Source organism: Mustelus asterias, chromosome 24, assembly GCF_964213995.1.
Source record: "Mustelus asterias chromosome 24, sMusAst1.hap1.1, whole genome shotgun sequence".
Lineage (NCBI taxonomy): Eukaryota > Metazoa > Chordata > Chondrichthyes > Carcharhiniformes > Triakidae > Mustelus > Mustelus asterias.
This window is the reverse complement of record NC_135824.1, coordinates 15,381,944-15,402,814: the sequence shown is the minus strand read 5'-3', so window position 1 is coordinate 15,402,814 and position 20,871 is coordinate 15,381,944. Positions and strand designations below refer to the sequence as shown.

Sequence of the window (20,871 nt, the reverse complement as noted above, 5' to 3'; positions counted from 1 at the left end):
AGAAACAATACTTTTCACTGTATACTAATACATGTGACAATAATAAATCAAATCAAAGTCATCAACACCAGACCTCATGAAGTCTCAAACATGAGCAAGTTGATTACCATGTACCATCTCCCCCTCAGCTGATGAACCTCCTCCATGTTGAGTACCACCTGGAGGAAGCACTGAAGGTGACAGAGAAGCAGAATGTATTCTGGGGACTTCAATGCCCATCACCAAGTTTGGCTCCATACAGACTGAGCTGTCCAGGTTCTAAAGGACACAGCTGCTAGACTGGCTCGGCAGCAGGTGGTCAGGGAACCAACAAGAGGGAAAAACATACTTGACCTCATCCTCACCAATCTGCCTGTCCCAGTTGTATCTTTCCGTGACAGTATCGGTAGGAGTGACCACCGCACAGACCTTGTGGTGATGAAGTCCCGTCTTCACACCCTCCATCGTCTTGTGTGCCACTACCACTGTGCTAAATGGGATATGATGTGGAGTTGCCAGCGTTGGACTGGGGTGGGCACAGTAAAAAGTCTCACAACACCAGCTTAAAGTCCAACAGGTTTATTTGGAATCACGAGCTTTTGGAGCACCGCTCCTTCATCAGGTGAGTGGAGATTGAGGAAGGAGCAGTGCTCTGAAAGCTCCAAATAAACCTGTTGGACTTTAACCTAGTGTTGCGAGACTTCTTACTAAATGGGATAGATTTTGAACAGATCTAGCAACTCAAGATTGGGCAACCATGAGGCATTGTGGGCCATCAGCAGCAGCAGAATTGCACTCAAACACAATCTGTAACCTCATGGCCTGTCATATCCCCACCCTTTCATTACTGCCAAGACAGGGGAACAACTCTGGTTCAATGAGGAGTGCAAGCGGGTAGACCAGGAACTATACTAGGCATACCTAAAAATGAGGGGTGGGAATTTCCGTGCAACCCGTGTGTGTGTTTCGTGGCCACTCATCTCCTGATCTCATTACAGCCTTGGTTCAAATATAGACAAAACAGCTGAACACCAGAGGTGAGGTGAGAGTGACTGCCCTTGACATCAAGGCCGCATTTGACACGTGGGACATCAAAGAGCTAAACTGGAACCAAAGGGAATCGGAGGAAAACCCTCCTCTTGTTGGAGTCATACCTGACACAAAGGAAGATGGTTGTGGTGATTGGAGATCAATCTCAGCTCCAGGACATCACTGTAGGAGATCCTCAGGAGTGTCCTAGGCCCAACCATCTTCAGCTGCTTCATCAATGACCTTCCTCCATCGTAAGATCAGAAGAGGTGACCTTATGATGACTGCACAATGGTCAACACCATTTGTGACTCCTCAGATACTAAAGCAGTCCATGTCCAAATGCAGCAAGACCTGGACAATATCCAGGATAAAAGCAAATTACTGCGGGTGCTGGAATCTGAAACCAAAAGAGAAAATGCTGGAAAATCTCAGCAGGTCTGGCAGCATTTGTAAGGAGAGAAAAGAGCTGATTTAGTGGTGATTTAGTGGTTTGGATCAGGAATTGGCTAGCTGTAAGAAAACAGAGGGTGGTGCTTGATGGGAAATATTCATCCTGGAGTTCAGTTACTAGTGGTGTACCACAAGGATCTGTTTTGGGGCCACTGCTGTTTGTCATTTTTATTAATGACCTGGATGAGGGCGTGGAAGGATGGATTAGTAAATTTGCGGATGACACTAAAGTTGGTGGAGTTGTAGACAGTGTGGAGGGAAGTGGCAGGTTACAGAGGGACATAGATAAGCTGCAGAGCTGGGCTGAGAGGTGGCAAATGGAGTTTAATGCGGAAAAGTGTGAGGTGATTCACTTTGGAAGGAGTAACAGGAATACAGAGTACTGGGCTAATGATAAGATACTTGGTAGTGTGGATGAACAGAGGGATCTGGGTGTCCATGTGCATAGATCCCTGAAAGTTGGCACCCAGGTTGATAGGGTTGTTAAGAAGGCGTACGGTGTGTTAGCTTTTATTGGTAGAGGGATTGAGTTTCAGAGCCAGGAGGTCATGCTGCAACTGTACAAAACTCTGGTGCGGCCGCATTTGGAGTATTGCGTACAGTTCTGGTCGCCGTATTATAGGAAATATGTGGAAGCGTTGGAAAGGGTGCAGAGGAGATTTACCAGAATGTTGCCTGGTATGGTGGGAAAATCGTATGAGGAAAGGTTGAGGGGCTTGAGGTTGTTTTCGTTAGAGAGAAGAAGGTTAAGAGGTGACTTAATAGAGGCTTACAAGATGATCAGAGGATTAGATAGGGTGGATAGTGAGAGCCTTTTTCCTCGGATGGTGTTGGCTAGCACGAGGGGACATAGCTTTAAATTGAGGGGTGATAGATATAGGACAGATGTTAGAGGTAGGTTCTTTACTCAGAGAGTAGTAAGGGCGTGGAATGCCCTGCCTGCAGCAGTAGTGGACTCGTCAACATTAAGAGCATTCAAATGGTTATTGGATAAACATATGGATGATATTGGAATAGTGTAGATTAGAGGGGCTTTAGATTGGTACCACTGGTCGGTGCAACATCGAGGGCTGAAGGGCCTGTACTGCGCTGTAATGTTCTATGTTTTATGTTCTATGTTCTATGATCTTTTGAGTCCAAATGATCCTTTGTCAAAGCTTTGTCTTGGGCTTTGACAAAAGATCATCTGGACTCGAAACGTCAGCTCTTTTCTCTCCTTACAGATGCTGCCAGACCTGCTGAGATTTTCCACCATTTTCTCTTTTGGATAATATCCAGGCTTGGGCTGACAAGTGGCAATTAACATACAAGTGCCATGTACTGGCCATCTCTAACAAGAGAGGATATAACCGTCACCTCTTGACATTCAATAGAATTGCTGAATCTCCCATTATGAACATCCTGAGGGTTACCATAGAATAGAAACTGAACTGGACTAGCCTTATAAGTATACTGACTACAACAGCAAGTCAGAGGCTCAGAAGTTGGCAATAAGTAACTCACCTCGTGTCCTCCCAAAGTCTGTGCACAATCTGCAAGGCACAGGTCAGGAGTGTGGTGGAATATTCTCCACTTGCCTGGATGGATACAACTCCAACAACAGACAAGAAGCTCGATACCATCCAGGACAAAGCAGCCTGCTTGATTGGCACCCCTTCCACATACATTCGCTCCCTCCACTATTGACGCTCAGTGACACCCATGGGTAGTCTCTGTAAGATGCACTGCAGCAACTCACCAAGGTTCCTTAGGTAGCACCTTCCAAACCCATGGCTGAGAACCATCTAATGGACAAGAGCAGCAGGCACATGCGAACACCATCACCTGAAGATCCCCTCTTGAGCTGTCCACCATCCTGACTTGGAAATATATTGTCGTTCCTTCACTGTCACTGGGTCAAAATCCTGGAATTCCCTCCCTAACAGCACTGTGGGTGTCCCTGTACCTCATCTCCGAAGGCAGCTCACCATCACCTTCTCAAGAGCAACTAGGGATGACAATAAATGTTGGCCTAACCAGCGACGCCCACATCCCATGAATGAATAAAGAAGTATGGGCCTGGATTCTCGTCCACTCCAGACTAAATTAAATCGATCTTTTCAGCAGAGTGGCACAGTGGTTAGCACTGCCACCTCACAGCGCCAGGGACCTGGGTTCAGTTCCAACCTTGGGTCACTGTCTGTGTGGAGTCTGCACGTTCTCCCTGTGTATGCATGGGTTTCCTCCGGGTGTTCCGGTTTCCTCCCACACTCCAAAGATGTGCAGGTTAGGTGGATTGGCTGTGCTAAATTGCCCTTTGGTGTCCCAAGATGTGGAGGTTAGGCGGATTAGCGAGGTAGATGCGTGAGGTTATGGGGATAGTGCAGGGGAATGGGCCTGGGTGGGATGCTCTGTCAGAGAATCGGTGCAGACCCGTTGGGCCGAATGTCCTCCTTCTGCACTGTGAGGATGCTAAGAGTTTGCTGGCTGTGGGAATGCTATTCAGCATAAACTTGGAGCTTCCCGACTTCATATTGGCTTGAATCCATGTGAGAGAAACGCTCAAATTCATTAAGCTGTCAGACTCCTTCCGAGAGAACATAAAGGAACTTGTGTGTGGAATAGAAAGATTGGACTTGAGCAGTGACTGGTGTTCCTCTGAAGCTGGGCTCAGGTACATTATTGGGTCTCTATTCTAGTTCGATTCTACAACTCAAGAATGAAAGATACATCATAAAATGATTTAAAAACTGCCTGATGCTGTGTTTTGGGTAATTCTGTAGCAACACGGGGAGAACGTGCAAACTCTAGACAGACAGTGACCCCAGCTAGGATTCGAGCCTGGGTCCCTGGCGCTGTGAGGCAGCAGTGCGAAGCACCGTGCCGCTTCTGGAATGTCGGAGCAACAACTTTAATTTTGATAAAGGGGGATAGTAGGCATTTGGCCATGATGTCGCCTGCATACTGAATATAATATTATGTTTCATTTTCAGAGCTGCCACAGAAGCTCTTTCAGCTTTACTGAAATCCAGTGAGTTTTTTTTAATCACTTCATTGTTTCCTTTCTAAGTTACATCGTATAATGATTTAAAATCTGCCTTGTGCTGTGTTTCGGGTAATCCTGTAGCAACACTTGTTATTTCTACCCAGTCTATTCTTGAGGAGAAAGTAAATGTCTGTGTTATAAATCTGCAACAAGGTGAAATTGTTCAGACGATTGTTACTTTAAAATCGCTTGGATGCCATTCTGTTTTTTCACATCTCTGAAATTTCCACTCCTTTCGCGATGGCTCGCACCTTCCTGACCTGCAGCTGTGACTCGATTCCTGCACTTTGAACTTCAGCCTCACTTGTAATCCCATCCTCCACTTTATCTCTGCACTTCTAACTGTCCTGCTCCATGGCTGCGATTCTAGATTAACAGGTCCTTTATCTGTTGTGGGTTTGCTGTGAATAGTCTTGTTGCATTTTCATAATGATATAAAGGGGCTAATCCCTTGTGAGGGATTGGGTAATTATACTCTGGGTTTATTTATTGAGATTAGAGGGTGGCGTGGGAGTGATGTCACAAGACAAGCAATCCAGAGGTTCCAGGCTAATTCACTGGGGACGTAAGTTCAAATCCCAGCATGGCAGCAAGTACAATTTAAATTGAATTAATAAGTCTGGAATTGAAAGCCAATCTCAGTAACCGTGAGCAAGAATCCATCATCGATTGTCACAAAAATCCACCTGGTTCACTAACTAAGAGTGGCACGGTGGCACAGTGGTTAGCACTGCTGCCTCACAGTGCCAAGGACCTGGGTTCAATTCCGGCTGCCGGTCACTGTCTGTGCGGAATCTACACGTTCTCCCCGTGTCTGCGTGGGTTTCCTCCGGGTGCTCCGGTTTCCTCCCACAGTCCAAATATTAGATGGAGGTGCAGGTTAAATGGATTGGTCATGGCAAATGTGTGGAGTTACAGGGATAGGACAAGGGTGAGGACCTGAGTAAAACACTCTGTCAGAGAGTCAGTGCAGACTTGATGGACCGAATGGCCTCTGTCTGCACTGTAGGGATTCTATGATTCTAATGTCCTTTAGGGAAGGAAATTTGCCGTACTTCCCTGCTCTGGCCTACATGTGACTCCAGACCCACAGCAAATGTAGCTGACTCTTAACTGCCCTCTTAAATGGCCTTGGCAAGCCCCTCAGTTCAAGGGCAATTAGGGATGGGGAACAAATACTGGCCCAGCCAGCGACATCCACATCCCGTGAAAGAATGAAGAAATGAGACAATGTGAAGAGATATAGATGAATAAAAAGCTTGGAAACATCAGAGCTACAGAGCTGTGTGAGTGTGCTATGCTTTAAAGTGTACCTACAACTGGATTGCATGACACACTTCCATTCTGGTGATGTTATGCAGCTATCCCCTTGAAGCAACAATGGGCCACCTAGGCTGGTGAGTGGGCCGCATGAGTGGCTCTCCTTCATCTCAGTGGCGGCAAGATTGAAACCAGGCTTGTTCACTAACTGTGACCCCATGAATAAGATTAAATACATTTAATACACGCCAAATATTTTGTAACGAGTTATAGAAAATGCTTAATCAATTATATATTTAAGGGGAGGCGATTGGCCGAGTGGTATTATCACTAGACTATTAACCCAGAAACTCAGCTAACATTCTGGGGACCCGAATTCGAATCCTGCCATGACAGATGGTGGAACTTGAATTCAATAAAAAATCTGAATTAAGAAGACCGTGAAACCATTGTTGATTGTCGGAAAAACCCATCTGGTTCACTAATGTCCTTTGGGGAAGGAAATCTGTCCTCCTTACCTGGTCTGGCCTACATGTGGCTCCAGAGCCACAGCAATGTGGTTGACTCTCAACTGCCCTCGGACAACTAGAATGAGCAATAAATGCTGGCCAGCAGCGATGCCCATGCCCCACGAATGAATAAAAAGTCTATTAATGGAACTATGGTCAACTTCAAATAGTAAAAATAAAAGAAATGTTTACGCTTTGGACGCAGAGGGAGCGTACAGCTCTCGCAGTCAATGTTGTGAGCAGTCAGCACGCACCTCACTTCACTTGCCCTTGCTTCATGTGCGTCACTCTTCAGTCACACCGATAGGAAAAAACTACACGGACGGCAATCAGCAGAGTCTGGCAAACCCTGCCTCTGGGCAACAGTCAACAACATGTCTTGTGGGTCACACTCAGGATCCAGGTGGCCCCATGTGGACCCCGGATTACCCATCACTGCCTTAAAGGCATATTACAATAAGTCCATCTGCTTCAAACTTGTCTCCAAAGCAGAAGTGACCGAACTTCGGGAATAATGAATTGTAAAGTTTATTGAGCCCATGCTGAGTTCATGCAAGGTGCTGCATAAATTCTAATCGTTCTGTGTTGCTTGGCTTCTAATCTCACTACCAAAAGAGAAACTGCTGGAAAATCTCAGCAGGTCTGGCAGCATCTGTAAGGAGAGAAAAGAGCTGACGTTTCGAGTCCTTAACTGGCCTGGCCTACATGTGACTCCAGAGCCACAGCAATGTGGTTGACTCTCAACTGCCCTCTGAACAAGGGCAACTAGGGATGGGCAATAAATACCGACCAGCCAGCGACGCCCATGTCCCACAAATAAAAAATGTATATTAAAGGAACAATGATCAATTTCTAATGGTAAAAAACAAAAGAAATATTTACGCTTTGGGCACAGCTCTCAATGTTGTGGGCAATCACAAGACAAAGGGTCGCCTGGACTCGAAACGTCAGCTCTTTTCTCTCCTTACAGATGCTGCCAGGCCTGCTGAGGTTTTCCAGCGTTTTCTCTCTTGGTTTCAGATTCCAGCATCTGCAGTAATTTGCTTTTATTCTAATCTCACTATCCAAGCGGCCAAGTGACGGTGCTTTTAAATTTACCACCCCATTTCAATCTGCCTCTGGTTTTACTTTCCAACCACTCTGCTGCTTCTGATCTTTCTGTGTTTGCCTGTTTTTAATGGTAGGTGTTGGGGTACAAATTGACCTTTGATTTTTCTACTGCTTCTCCATTTGATCTTAAATGTAACGTTAAAAAAAAAGACATTTGCTCATTTAAAAACCAGTGTGAACGCTGGTTCAAAATCTTCAATTTTAAGTCCAGAAATGCAACAATCGCCACTATTATCACTGCAAGCATAATTGTTGCAATAATTACATTCCCTGCACAATGCATGAGATAATTGGACTGTGTCACACTAGGGTGATATGATAAAAGATTGTGTTCACTATGGGGTCCGTTGGAGATTGGAAATTAAATTGGGGGCGGCAAGACAGTACAATGGTTAGCATTGCCGTCTCTTAGCACCAAGGACCCGGGTTCGATTCCCGGCTTGGGTCACTGACTGTGCAGAGTCTGCACATTCTCCTCATGTCTATGTGGATTTCCTCCGGGTGCTCCGGGTTTCCTCCCACAGTCCAGAAGACGTGCTGGTTAGGGTGCATTGGCCGTGCTAAATTCCCCCTCAGTGTACCCGAACAGGCGCCAGAATGTGGCGACTCAGGGGTTTTCACAGTAACTTCATTGCAGTGTTAATGTAAGCCGACTTGTGAGACGAACAAATAAATTTAAACTTATCACATGAGGCAGAAGACTTGTGACCTTGTATATGGAATTTGGGACATGCAACTACTTGTGGCACTAATAAATGAACTTTAAAGACACAGTAGATTGGGTTACACAGGGGTTTGACACGCAACTACGCATTTATTCCACAGGGTGACACTGTTGTCCACTAATCAGATGTAGAGCCAAGCTCTGGGATCATTCTAACGATCCAATCAATCTTTAATTTAGCTGCCAAGGTGTAAGGAAGAATTGCTCAAAAAAAACAATCTGACTTCCTATTTGTTTCAGAATGGAACAGCAGGCGAGCGCTGGAGAATGGGTACATCCAATGGCTCTTGCAACTGTATCAGGACTGGCACCAGCGAGATACACAGAATAAGTACATTTCCATTCACAAAGCTCTCCTCAGCTGCATTCGAAATATCACAAACACCGCAATGGGGAAGAAAGCCTTTCTGCAGGCAGACGGGATGAGAGTTCTACTCAACACCTCCCGGGTACGTGGCTTCAACCCTGAAGGGAAAAAAAAACAACCACAAAACTTCTTGCGCAATTGAACAATAATAATACTGCGAAGGCCAGGGATCTGAAATAAAATCAGAAAGTGCTGGGAAGACTCAGCAAGTCTGACAGCATTTGTGGAGAGAGAGAGAGAGAGAGAAAAGCAGAGTTATCATCAACTCGAAATGTTGGCCCGAATTTCACTGCCTTGCCTGCCCCAGAATCAGGGTGGGTGAGGCTCGCGGAACGGCATTCTCCCTTGGCCTCGGGCGGGCCAGTGTAATAACTCCACGGAGGCGAAAGTCCCGTCACCAAGTTACTTTATTTACACCGTACATCTGTACACAGCCAGCTCTCCAGTTGCTCCCTGCTGAATGCAGGCTGGGAGTCTGACACACCTGCTTTAAATAGGGAGCGTGAGGCTCCCTGAATTATCCACCAATTAGGACTCATCCGGTATCTCTTTCGGGTACCAATATAATAAACAAACTCAAATTAACTGAAGGACAAATTAAAAGGGGCAGCTCCCCAAAAGGAGCCCAAACCAAAAACAAAGTCGAAAGGAAACTTAAAACATCAAACCAAAAGGTGATTATCGGGGTCGATGATACACCCCAGCCCCTGCGGTGCCCATCAGGCGCGGAAGGTGTCAACCGCGCCCGTGGACACCGCATGCACCCTCTCCAGGGACACCTGGCCGCGAATGTAGCCACGGTAGAGGGGCCAGACAGTCAGGATGGACGGCCCCGTCGATCGCCCGCTGCCAGGACCTTTTGATGGAAGACTCATCAGGTATCTCTTTTGACAACAACCAAGTAAACAAACTCAAATTAACTTAGGGACAAATTAAAAGGGGCAGCTCCCCAAAAGAAAGGGGGAATAGCCCGAACCAAAAACAAAGTTGAAAGGAAACTTAAAACATCGAACCGAAAGGTGATTATCAGGGTCGATGATACACCCCAGCCCCTGCGGTGCCCAGCGGTCACGGTAGCACAGTGGTTAGCACTGCTGCTTCACAGCTCCAGGGACCTGGGTTCGATTCCCGGCTCGGGTCCCTGTCTGTGTGGAGTTTGCATGTTCTCCTCGTGTCTGCGTGGGTTTCCTCCGGGTGCTCCGGTTTCCTCCCACAGTCCAAAGATGTGCGGGTTAGGTTGATTTGGCCATGCTAAAAATTGCCCTTAGTGTCCTGAGATGCGTAAGTTAGAGGGATTAGTGGGTAAAATATGTAGGGGTAGCGCCTGGGTGGGATTGTGGTCGGTGCAGACTCGATGGGCCGAATGGCCTCTTTCTGTACTGTAGGGTTTCTATGATTCTATGAAGGCGTCAACCGCGCCCGTGGACATCGCATGCTCCCTCTCCAGGGACACCTGGCCGTGAATGTAGCCACGGTAGAGGGGCAGACAGTCAGGATGGACGACCCTGTCGATCGCCCGCTGCCTGGACCTATTGATGGAAGACTCATCAGGTAGTTCATACTGTAGCAAGCCAACCTCATTAGCCTGGCTGAAGTCATCACAGTGAGGCAGTAAATGTCCGGCAGTTAACTCTGCTTCTCTCCCTGCAGACGCTGCCGGACCTGCTGAGTTTTTCCAGCATTTTCTGTTTTTATTCTGTAAAACATCCGCACCGATTGCCGAATGGGATTTAAACAGAATTTTCCTTCTTCGACTGTAACCAAATGGTTCAGAGTACAGTACAGGAGGTAGATAAGCAACATCACACAGAGGCCGGAGTGTTACCGCCTCACCCGCCCGAGTCTCATAAGATCCCGCCCGAGGTGATCAGAGAATGGCCGTTTGGAGAGCCTCGCCCGCCCTGATTCTGGGGCAGGTGACCCGGTAAAATTCCAGCCAGAATCTCTGAAAGAACAGTTGTAAAGTCAGCTGTGAAGGAGATACTGACGGCAATCTGAAAGCTACATGGCATTTAACACCCCCCCACTGACCAAAACCCCCCGCCCTCCCCACCCACACCCCACTCCAAAACCCCCCGCCCCAACCCCCATCTACAATAAAAGGGCTTCAGGACTCACAGAAAATTAAAAGCTTGTCCCCACAGTCGCCAACCCAATCAGTGTGATTCTCTTTGCTCAAACCTGCCTCTCTGGCAGATGCTATTAAAGTCTAGTGTCACTGGATCAGTAATCCGCAGGCTAGGTGGCACAGTGGTTAGCACTGCTGCCTCACAGCGCCAGGGACCCGGGTTCAATTCCAGCCTTGGGTCACTGTCTGAGTAGAGTCTGCACGTCCTCCCCGTGTCTGTGTGGGTTTCCTCCGGGTGCTCCGGTTTCCCCCCACAGTCCCAAAGATTAGGTTTGTTTGATTGGCCGTGCTAAATTGCCCCTTAGTGTCAGGGGGACTAGCAGAGTAAATACATGAGATTATGGGGTTAGGGCCTGGGTGGGATTGTTGTCAGTACAGACTCGATGGGCTGAATGGCCTCTTCTGCATTGTAGGAATTCAATACTCTAGCGCCATGGGTGAGCATGGGTTCAAATCCCAAAACAGCCGGTGATGAAATTTAAATTCAATTAATAAATCTGGAATCAAAAGCTAGTCTCGGGAATGGTGGCAGTGAGAATTAGCATCGATTGTCGGACAAACCCATCTGGTTCACTAATGTCCTTCAGGGAAGGAAATCTGCCATCCTGACCCGGTCTGGCCTACATGTGACACTTGATACACAGCAATGTGGTTGACCCTCAAATGGCCTAAGCCACTCGGTTCAAGGGGCAATTATGGTCGGGCAACTTATATTGGCCTTGCCAGTGATGCCCACCCGTGTCCCGTGACAGAAAGAGGTAAATAAATCCAAACAAAACTATCTGGTTCGGATCAAATCAAACTTGTGCAGGATCTTGTGGCAATGCATTACAAATTCTATATATTTATTTTATGTGAGGATTAGTATCTGGGGATGAAAATCATCCAAAGTAATTCTTCCGTTCCGCCCGGTGGGGAGAGTGGGGGGGGGTTTGCAGGGTGGGGTGATGCTAAGGTCCCTTGATCTCAGGTCTTGACCTTAGAATTTTCTGGTCCTGTGTTGAGCGTGGCCAGAAAATCACACCCATTGTATCTTTTCATAGAATCCTACAGTGCAGAAGGAGGCCATTCGGCCCATCGAGTCTGCACCGACAACAATCCCACCCAGGCCCTATCCCCTAACCCTACATATTTACTCTGCTAATTCCCCCTAACACTAAGGAGCAATTCAGCATGGCCAATCAACCTGACTCACACATTCCCTTGGAGTGTGGGAGGAAGTCGGAGCACCCGGAGGAAACCCACGCAGACACGGGGAGAACGTGCAGACTCCGCACCGACAGTGACCCGAGGCTGGGAATCGAACCCGGGTCCCTGGCGCTGTGAGGTAGCAGTGCTAACCACTGTGCCACCATGCTGCCCCCACTCATTCTGCTTTTCCTTACTCTGCCATTCATTCTTGCCTTCCTTCAATTTCCGCCCAGATTGTACCGTTGATTTCCTGGGTTTGAGGTGGGCTGCATTCTTGTGAATGAGGAAACGACAAAAGGGATTCAGGAGAGCACTGCTGATGCGTTTGAGGGCAAACTGGACAAACACATGCGGGAGAAAGGAAGAGAAGTTTTATTCTTTATTTTCATCCATGGGATGTGGACCTCGCTGGCTAGACCAGCATTTATTGCCCATCCCTAATTGCCTTTGAGAAGATGGTGGTGGTCTGCCTTCTTGAACCACCACAGTCCATGTGGTGTAGGTACACCCACAGTGCTGTAAGGGAGAGTGTTCCAGGATTTTGATCCAGCGACAGTGAAGGAACGGCCGATATATTTCCAAGTCAGGATGGTGAGTGGCTTGGAGGAGATTCACTGCTAGGGGGTGGTGTATCTGCTGCCCTTGTCCAGCTAGGTGGTAGAGGATGTGGGTTTGGAAGGTGCTGGCTGAAGGAGCCTTGTTCAGTCCTGTGGATGGTACACACGGCTGTGCGCAGCGGTGGAGGGAGCGGATGTTTAAGGACGGGGTAGCAAACAAGGGGGCTGCTTTCTCCTGGATGGTGTTGAGCTTCTTGAATGTTGTTGGGGTTGTATCCATCCAGGCAAGCGGGGAGTATTCCATCACCCTCCTGACTTGTGCCTTGTGAAAAGTGGCAGCGGTTCAAGAAGGCAGCTCGCCACCATCTTCTCAGGGGCAATTAGGGATGGACAATAAATGCTGGCCTAGCCAGCAAAGCCCACATCCCGTAAATGAATTTTAAAAATGCCACTACACCAACATTTCCCCTACGAGATACAATAGATCTTTATTCCAAATGGAGTTGTTCTCTTTGAGGAGCTTTGCTAGCTTTGTTAAAGATGTTAATCAGACTGTACTAGTTCTCCTGTTGGCTGTATGGTTTTAGTAAGCGCTAATAACTCACATCCATAGCAATGAGGAAAAGGTCATCAGCTGGTCACGAGATATATTAGAAAGCTGTGCTCTGAATGGAAATGGCTTTGGTTGGGACAAGCTTTGGAGGAGAGAAAGTAATATCTCTTGTCTCCAACAGCAGCCATCAGCAGAGTACAAATTAAATCTTGCAAATGCAACAAGATCAGGACAATATCCAGGCTTGGGCTGACAAGCGGCAAGTAACATTCGCGCCACACAAATGCCAGGCAATGACCATCACCAATAAGAGACACTCTAACCATCGCCCCTTTGACATTCAATGGCATTACCATCACTGAATCCCCCACTATCAACATCCTTGGGATTAACATTGACCAGAAACTCAACTGGACTCACCACATAAACACAGTGGCTACAAGAGCAGGTCAGAGGCTAGGTATACTGCAACGAGTAGCTCACCTCCTGACTCTCCAGAGCCTATCCACCATCTTCAAGGCACAAGTCAGGAGTGTGATGGAATACTCCCCACTTGCCTGGATGGGTGCAGCTCCAGCAACACTCAAGAAGCTTGATACCATCCAGGACAAAGCAGCCCTGCTTGATTGGCACCACATCGACAAACATCCACTCCCTCCACCACCGACGTTCAGTCGCAGCAGTGTGTACTATCTACAAGATGCACTGCAGCAACTCACCAAAGATCCTTAGACAGCACCTTCCAAACGCATGACCACTTCCCTCTAGAAGGACAAGGGCAGCAGATACATGGGAACACCACCACCTGCAAGTTCCCCTCCAAGCCACTCACCATCCTGACTTGGAAATATATCGCCGTTCCTTCGCAGTTGGTGGGTCAAAATCTTGGAATTCCCTCCCTAACGGTTTTGTGGGTCAACCCACAGAACATGGACTGCAGCGATTCAAGAAGGCAGTTCACCACCACCTTCTCAAGGGCAACTAGGGATGGGCAATAAATGCTGGCCAGCCAAGGACGCCCATGTCCCACGAATGAATAAAAAAAAGTACACCATGTCTCCAGGCTGAGAATGAATTGACTCGTGATGCTCTGGGGTAACTACAGGCACTAAGCTGTTTCTTCTTTCTCTAGGCTTGTGGCTCCACTACCGACCTGCAGCCTATTGTCAAGTTGGCGACACAGATCATGCGCAAGTGTCACCCAAAACAGTCTCTTCCTTTGCTTACGGTCAGAAGTTACTATTCCTTTGTCCTGCCAAACTCAGTGGATTCCCAGATACTGGATTGCCCCAGCACAACTCCTCAAGGTGAGCGTCTGTAGGTTTCTCTCAGCTTGACCTGACCTTTTTTTTGTAATGGCCATAAGATCATAAGAAATAGGAGCAGGAGTAGGCCATTCGACCACTCGAGCCTGCTCCGCCATTCAATAAGATGAAGGGCGGCATGGTTGCACAGTGGTTAGCACTGCTGCCCCTCAGCACCAGGGACCCGGGTTCGATTCCAGCCTCGGATGACTGTGTGGAGTCTGAACGTTCTCCCTGTGTCTGTGTGGGTTTCCTCCGGGTGCTCCAGTTTCCTCCCACAGTCCAAAGATGTGTAGGTTAGGTGGATTGGCCGTGCTAAATTGCCTCTTAGCCCCTGATTTTAGCGTCGCGCTCGCCCCAACGGCATTCTCCGTTGGCCTCGGATACAACTTTATGAGCCTTGGGTGGATGTGCCGGTAAAATTCCAGCCTTAGTGTCCAAAGATGTGTAGGTTAGGTTGATTGACCATGCTAAATTGGAGGGTTAACAGGGTAAAGACTTGGGGGTACGGGGATAGGGACTAGGTGGAATGTTGTAGGTGCAGGCTCGATGGGCCGAATGGCCTCTTGCTGCACTGTAGGATTCTATGATTCTATGGCTGATATGATTGTGGCCTCAACTGCATTTTCCTGCCTACCCACCACCCCATCCCCATAAGCCTTGACGCCCTTGTCGATTAGCTATCTGTCTAGCTCAGTTTTCATTATATTCAATGAACCAGCCGCCACTGCTCTCAGAGTTCTGAAGTCTCATGACTCTCTGAGAGACAATAATCCTCCTAATCTCCATCTTAACTGGCAGACCCCTTGTTTCTAAACTGTGCCTCCCAGCTCTAGACTCTCCCACAAGCTCTAGACTCTCCCACAAGGACATCTTCTCAGCATCCTGTCAATTCCCTCACGATCCTATTTGTTTCAATAAGGTCGCATCTCACTCTTCGAAGCTGCGATGAGTGTAGTGCCCAGGCTGCCCAACCTTTCCAGGTGGCCTGGCAGGCAGTCAGCCTTTCTCTTCATTACTCTGTGAAATGGAGAGAAAGCCCTGTGCCGGAATTCTACCGCCCAACCCACCACGGGAATCGGAGCGGGTGAGGGGCGGACGATGGGAAGGTCCATTGACTTCGGGTGGGATTTTATGGTTTCAAGGCGAGCGAGGTCATAAAATCTCACTCCCCGGAGTCCACACATGCGCAGTTTAAAATGATTGCTGTCAGTGATTGTCACTCCTCCATAGAGTACAATCTGACAAGCTTGCGGTTTGAAATCTTCTAGAAATCACTGATTTGATGGGAACTTCCACTTATTACACTGCTGGTCTCACTGTAGAAGTCCTTGTAAAGTTACACCTTGCTGGATGAGACGTAACAGGGTTTCTGATGATCACTAAGTCATGGGGCGGCACGGTAGCACAGTGGTTAGCACTGCTGCTTCACAGCTCCATGGACCTAGGTTCGATTCCCGGATTGGGTCACTGTCTGTGTGGAGTTTGCACATTCTCCTCGTGTCTGCGTGGGTTTCCTCCGGGTGCTCCGGTTTCCTCCCACAGTCCAAAAATGTGCGGGTTAGGTTGATTGGCCGTGCTCAAAATTGCCCTTAGTGTCCTGAGATGTGTAGGTTAGAGGGATTAGTGGGTAAATATATGGGGGTAGGGCCTGGGTGGGATTGTGGTCGGTGCAGACCCGATGGGCCAAATAGCCTCTTTCTGTACTGTAGGGTTTCTATGATTCTATAATTGCTAATGAACAACTTCTCTCGCTCTGAAAAGCTAATTTTATATTAACACTTTGGCAAATTCTCCATCATGATAACTAATACCATCAATTTTTGAAAATACTTTTCCATGGTTGATTTCTTTGAACATAATCCTTTTAGTTTAGGTGCTGTTTTTTGTAAGTCTGTGGATACACTCTACATTGGCCTGTTGTGTAACTGTATAGTACCATCTGTCAGCCTGTAATCTCGGTAATAGTGTATGTCAGGAACACTCAACATTTTGTAGCTGCCCTCGAGATGGATGTCCCAACATGAATGAGTGGGTGACACACACATCAACAGAGAGGCGGGATCCTCACTCACCAAAAGCAAGGCCCAATATCTACGGAAAGGAGATGACGAACATCATCAGAAAAAGTAAGAACCCCAAACAGCCGAAAGCAAGGCTGATGCAAGAGTCACAGCATTGTTTCGGTGCAGAAGGTAGCCATTCGGCCCATCATGCCTGCACTGGCTCTTCAAGCAAACATTGTGACTTAGTGCCATTCCCCGTACCCCTGCACATTGCTTTTATTCAAGTAATCATCTAATACCCTCTTGAGTGCCTTGACTGAACCTGCTTCCACCACACTTCCAGGGAGTGAATTCCAGACCCGAACCACTCAATGTATGAAATTATTTTTCTTGCAGTACATTTGCTTCTTTTGCAAATCACTTTGTTTTTCTCATTCTTGATCCTTGGGATAAGTTTTGTCCCAACTCTGTCCAGCCCCCTCATGACTTTGAACATCTCCATCAAATCTCTTCTTAGCCTTCTTCTCTCCAAGGAGAACAGTCCCAACCTCTCCAATCTATCTTCATAACTCAAGTTTCTCATCCCTGGAACCATTCTTGTAAACCTCTACTGCACTCTCTCCAATGCCTTCACCTCCTTCCTATAGTGTGGCATCCAGAACTGTACACAATATTCCAGCTGAGGTCTAACCAGGTGTCTTGTGTAAGTTCAGCATAATCTCCTTGCTATTATATTAACAAAACCTTACAATAACACTGCAATGAAATTACTGTGAAAATCCTCTAGTCGCCACACTCTGGCACCTGTTCGAGTACACTGAGGGAGCATGGCCGACGCACTTAACCAACATGCCTTTCGGACTGTGAGAGGAAACCGGAGCACCCGGAGGAAACCTAGGGGAGAATGTGCAGATTCCGCACAGACAGTGACCCAAGCCGAGGAATTGAACCTGGGTCCCTGGCGCTGTGAGGCAGCAGTGCTAACCACTGTGCCACCGTGCCGCTTCTGCACTCTCTTCAATGTATTCACATCCTTCCTATAGTGTGGCACCCAGGACTGTACACAATATTCCAGCTGAGGTCTAATTAGTGTCTTGTGTAAGTTCAGCACAACCTGATTTGATTTGATTTGATTTATTATTGTCACATGGATTAACATACAGTGAAAAGTATTGTTTCTTGCGCGCTATACAGACAAAGCATAACCTCCTTGCTCTTGTACTGTATGCCCCTATTAATAAAGCCCAGAATACAGTATGCTTCATTAACTGCTCTCTCCACCTGTCCTGCCACCTTTAATGACTTATATACAAATACACCCAGGCCCCTCTGCTCCTGCATCCCTTTAAGAATTGTACCTCTTAGGTAATGTTGTAATTAACAAGTTATGGAGAAAAATGACTAGAACAGGGTTGACAGATTTGTGTGTTTGCACAGAGCATGTTGCAGTCAAAGAAAATGATGAAGAAGATGATGAAGATAACACTGCGAATGAAGAGCCAGGGTATAATGAAGATGTAAGTAACTGGAATAGTATGATTGTAAAAAAAAAGGCAAAGCTTTATCGCTCGATTTGGGTATGAGTTTATCTTATTAAAAAGAACTTTGATTTCTCCAGCGCTCCTCACAATGAGGAGGGAAAAATAATGTGCTTCTCGCAGAAGGGTTAAAAAGAAAAATGAAAAAGAAGGAATGGGAACTTGAGGAACAGTCAAAGAGAAAGGTTTTGAGGATGTTTTAAGCTGCGGGCTGGAGGGAGCTTTACAGCAACTTCCAGTTTGCGATAAAGATGGGACAAAATTCTTCTTCCCTCACAATTTCACGCACTTCCAGTTCAAGCACGTACCCTCCCGAGCAAGGTAACATTCTAGCCTATATATTGATTCCATTGTTCTCTTGCCTTATATCTCCAGGGGTAATAATCTCACAGCTGACAGAATGACTACCGATGATAGAGTAGAGAAGAGGGGCAGGGGGAGGTGGTGAGAGGAATCCCGATGTTCGGGGAACAGATGGTATCCATGGAGATATAAGACAATGGAATCAATATATAGGCTAGAATTTTACCTTGCTCGGGAGGGTACGTGCCTGAACTGGAAGTGCATGAAATTGTGTGGGAAGAAGAATTTTGTCCCATCATTATCGCAAACTCACGCAATAACTCAGAAGGCGGGTGCTCGCAGGAGTTGTCAGCACATCTGCTGACTACCGAGCAGGTAATATAGTGCATTAAGGGGCCAATTGAATGCAATTTTTTTGCGGCCCGTCTGATTTGACATTTGGCGGGTGGGCTGATTGGCCCAGGCAGCCTTTACGCTTCAGCTTCAACCCTGATCCCGGGTTGTCAAATAAAAATTGGAAAATGTGTCTGGGGACTGAGGTTTGTGTTTGAACGCACTGCCTGCCCTCTCTTTGCAGCGCTTTTCCATTGTGATTTATTTTTCTCAGGTCTGCAGCTCCCTGACACAACTCCTCAGTGGCAGTCCCGTTGAGGGAGCCCGTTAGAAGCACCAGCTCGCACCTTCCCTTTTCTCGATGCCCACCCTCTTCCCACCTTCCCCAGCAACGCGCAGCCTATCCCGGAGCACAATTTTACACTGGCTGCCTGTTGATTGGCGGGCGAAGTTAAAGTTTATTTATTAGTCACAAGTGGGCTTACATTCACCACTGCAATATGAAAATCCCCTAGTCGCCACACTCCGGCACCTGTTCGGGTACACTGAGGGTGAATTTAGCACGGCTAATACACCTAATCCCGCATTAAGATCAACCGCGGCTGGGAGCACGTTTCGCGTCCAAGTGCGTGCGCTTGACGGGCAAAAGGCTCAGGCCATAGCGAACGTAGATCTGTATCTGGAGTCAGAGTTTGATTTGATACTAGAATGATGCAGAGCAAGACGCCAGGAAGAGAGAGAGACTCACCCCGATATACTTGAAGTTGATTCATGCTTCAACACTGGGTTTACATGCAAGCAGCTTTGACTGTGCGCTCACTCAAGTTTGATCAGTGTGAATTCGCTGTAAGACGAGACAGTGCCACGAGATGGGAAATTAGACAAGGACTTGTTAAAGTGAGGGGAGTCAATAGAATCATCATCCTTTTGCTTCCTCTCCCCCCCTATCTCAGTAACATCCTCCCAACTGACAAGACCTCCCCCCCCAAGCTCCTCAAATTTCAGTTCCTCTTAATCCACCCAGTTGTATGCTCCCAACCACTTCTGTTTGACCGCTTCTGGTACTCCCGTTTTTAGCAGTCCAGGCTCCAGGTTCTGGAAGTTTCCGTCATAAATCCCCATGCTAATCCACCTCTTCCCTCTCCTCCCTCAGGATTCCCCATGAAGGTCACCTTTTCAACCAAGAATTTGTGTAGCTTTTTCTGTGTCTCCTCTGAACTGCATTGGAATGATTTACTATGCCTAAGCCACGAGATAAATGGAAGCTCTTGTTATGAATGGCAGTATGACCAGAATACATCCTGCTACCCTTCTCTGCTTCTTTCAAGCACCTTAAATTATGCCATTTAGTGACAAATTATGGTAGCTTTCATACTCTTAAGTTTCTGACGATAGCAATAAAACAGGACTATTTTTGCTTAATTTCCCTAATAGCAGCACCAAAGTGGGACTCTATTCTGCCTGTCTACTTTGGATTTGATGCAAGAGGTGAAAGCCAGCATTAATTACCGTTGGCAAATGAGTTTTGAATGAACTTGAAGCTTGCAAATATTCCGCACAATTATCAAGTCTGGTCTTACCCAAAGGAACACTGCATCACTTAAAGGGACAAACTTACATAAGTTGTAAGGGACATTGCGACTGGAGTTGACATGGAAGTAGCAAATGTCCTTTAAAGAACTAGTGCCACTGTCTTGAGTTCATTTCTAGCCAAGTCCCTGAAAGAATTCACAAAATAAATCCCCGACCCATAAGCGACAGCTGCAGTTAAACACTGACAGGTCTACCTGCCATTGCCTCTGTAACTGACATTCGGGTCACCATTGCCTCTGTAACTGACATCCATTAGGGTGTGTGAACAGGAAACCTTTGATGTCCAGTCACAGCTCACAAATGAGAATCACAATCAGTGCACTTTGGACTAATGCTTGAAGATGTTGATTTACCCTGTTCAGTGCAAGACATAGAATCATAGAATCCCTACAGTGCAGGAGGAGGCCATTCAGTCCATCGAGTCTGCACCAACCACAATCCCACCCAGGCCCCATTCCGGTAACCCCACATATTTACCCTGCTAACCCCCCCTGACACTAAGGGTCAATTTACCAAGGCCAATCAACCTAACCCGCACATCTTTGGAGACATGATCAGATGGTCTGCGTGCAAATTACTGGGTGCAAAATTGAAAATAAAGATTTATAGTCAAACCCCCAGCCATAGATTAGCATTGAACAAAGAACAATACAGCACAGGAACAGGCCCTTTGGCCCTCCAAGCCCGCGCCGCTCCCTGGTCCAAACTAGACCATTCTTTTGTATGCCTCCATTCCCACTCCGTTCATGTGGCTATCCAGATAAGTCTTAAACGTTCCCAGTGTGTCTGCCTCCACCACCTTGCCCGGCAGCGCATTCCAGGCCCCCACCACCCTCTGTGTAAAATACGTCCTTCTGATATCCGTGTTAAACCTCCCTCCCCTCACCTTGAACCTATGACCCCTCGTGA

At 47.2% G+C, this 20,871-nt stretch overlaps 1 protein-coding gene across 3 annotated transcripts in view; it reads left to right on the top strand.

The window, feature by feature from the left end:
• agbl1 (AGBL carboxypeptidase 1) overlaps positions 1 to 20,871 on the top strand; it is a 253,692-nt gene that overhangs the window by 46,719 nt on the left and 186,102 nt on the right. For all 3 annotated transcript variants that reach the window (XM_078241332.1, XM_078241330.1, XM_078241331.1), the window contains exons 6-9: positions 4,434 to 4,471; positions 8,330 to 8,538; positions 14,018 to 14,192; positions 17,633 to 17,712. In XM_078241332.1, coding sequence (XP_078097458.1) covers positions 4,434 to 4,471; positions 8,330 to 8,538; positions 14,018 to 14,192; positions 17,633 to 17,712 — 502 coding nt within the window. The remainder of the gene's footprint in view (positions 1 to 4,433; positions 4,472 to 8,329; positions 8,539 to 14,017; positions 14,193 to 17,632; positions 17,713 to 20,871) is intronic.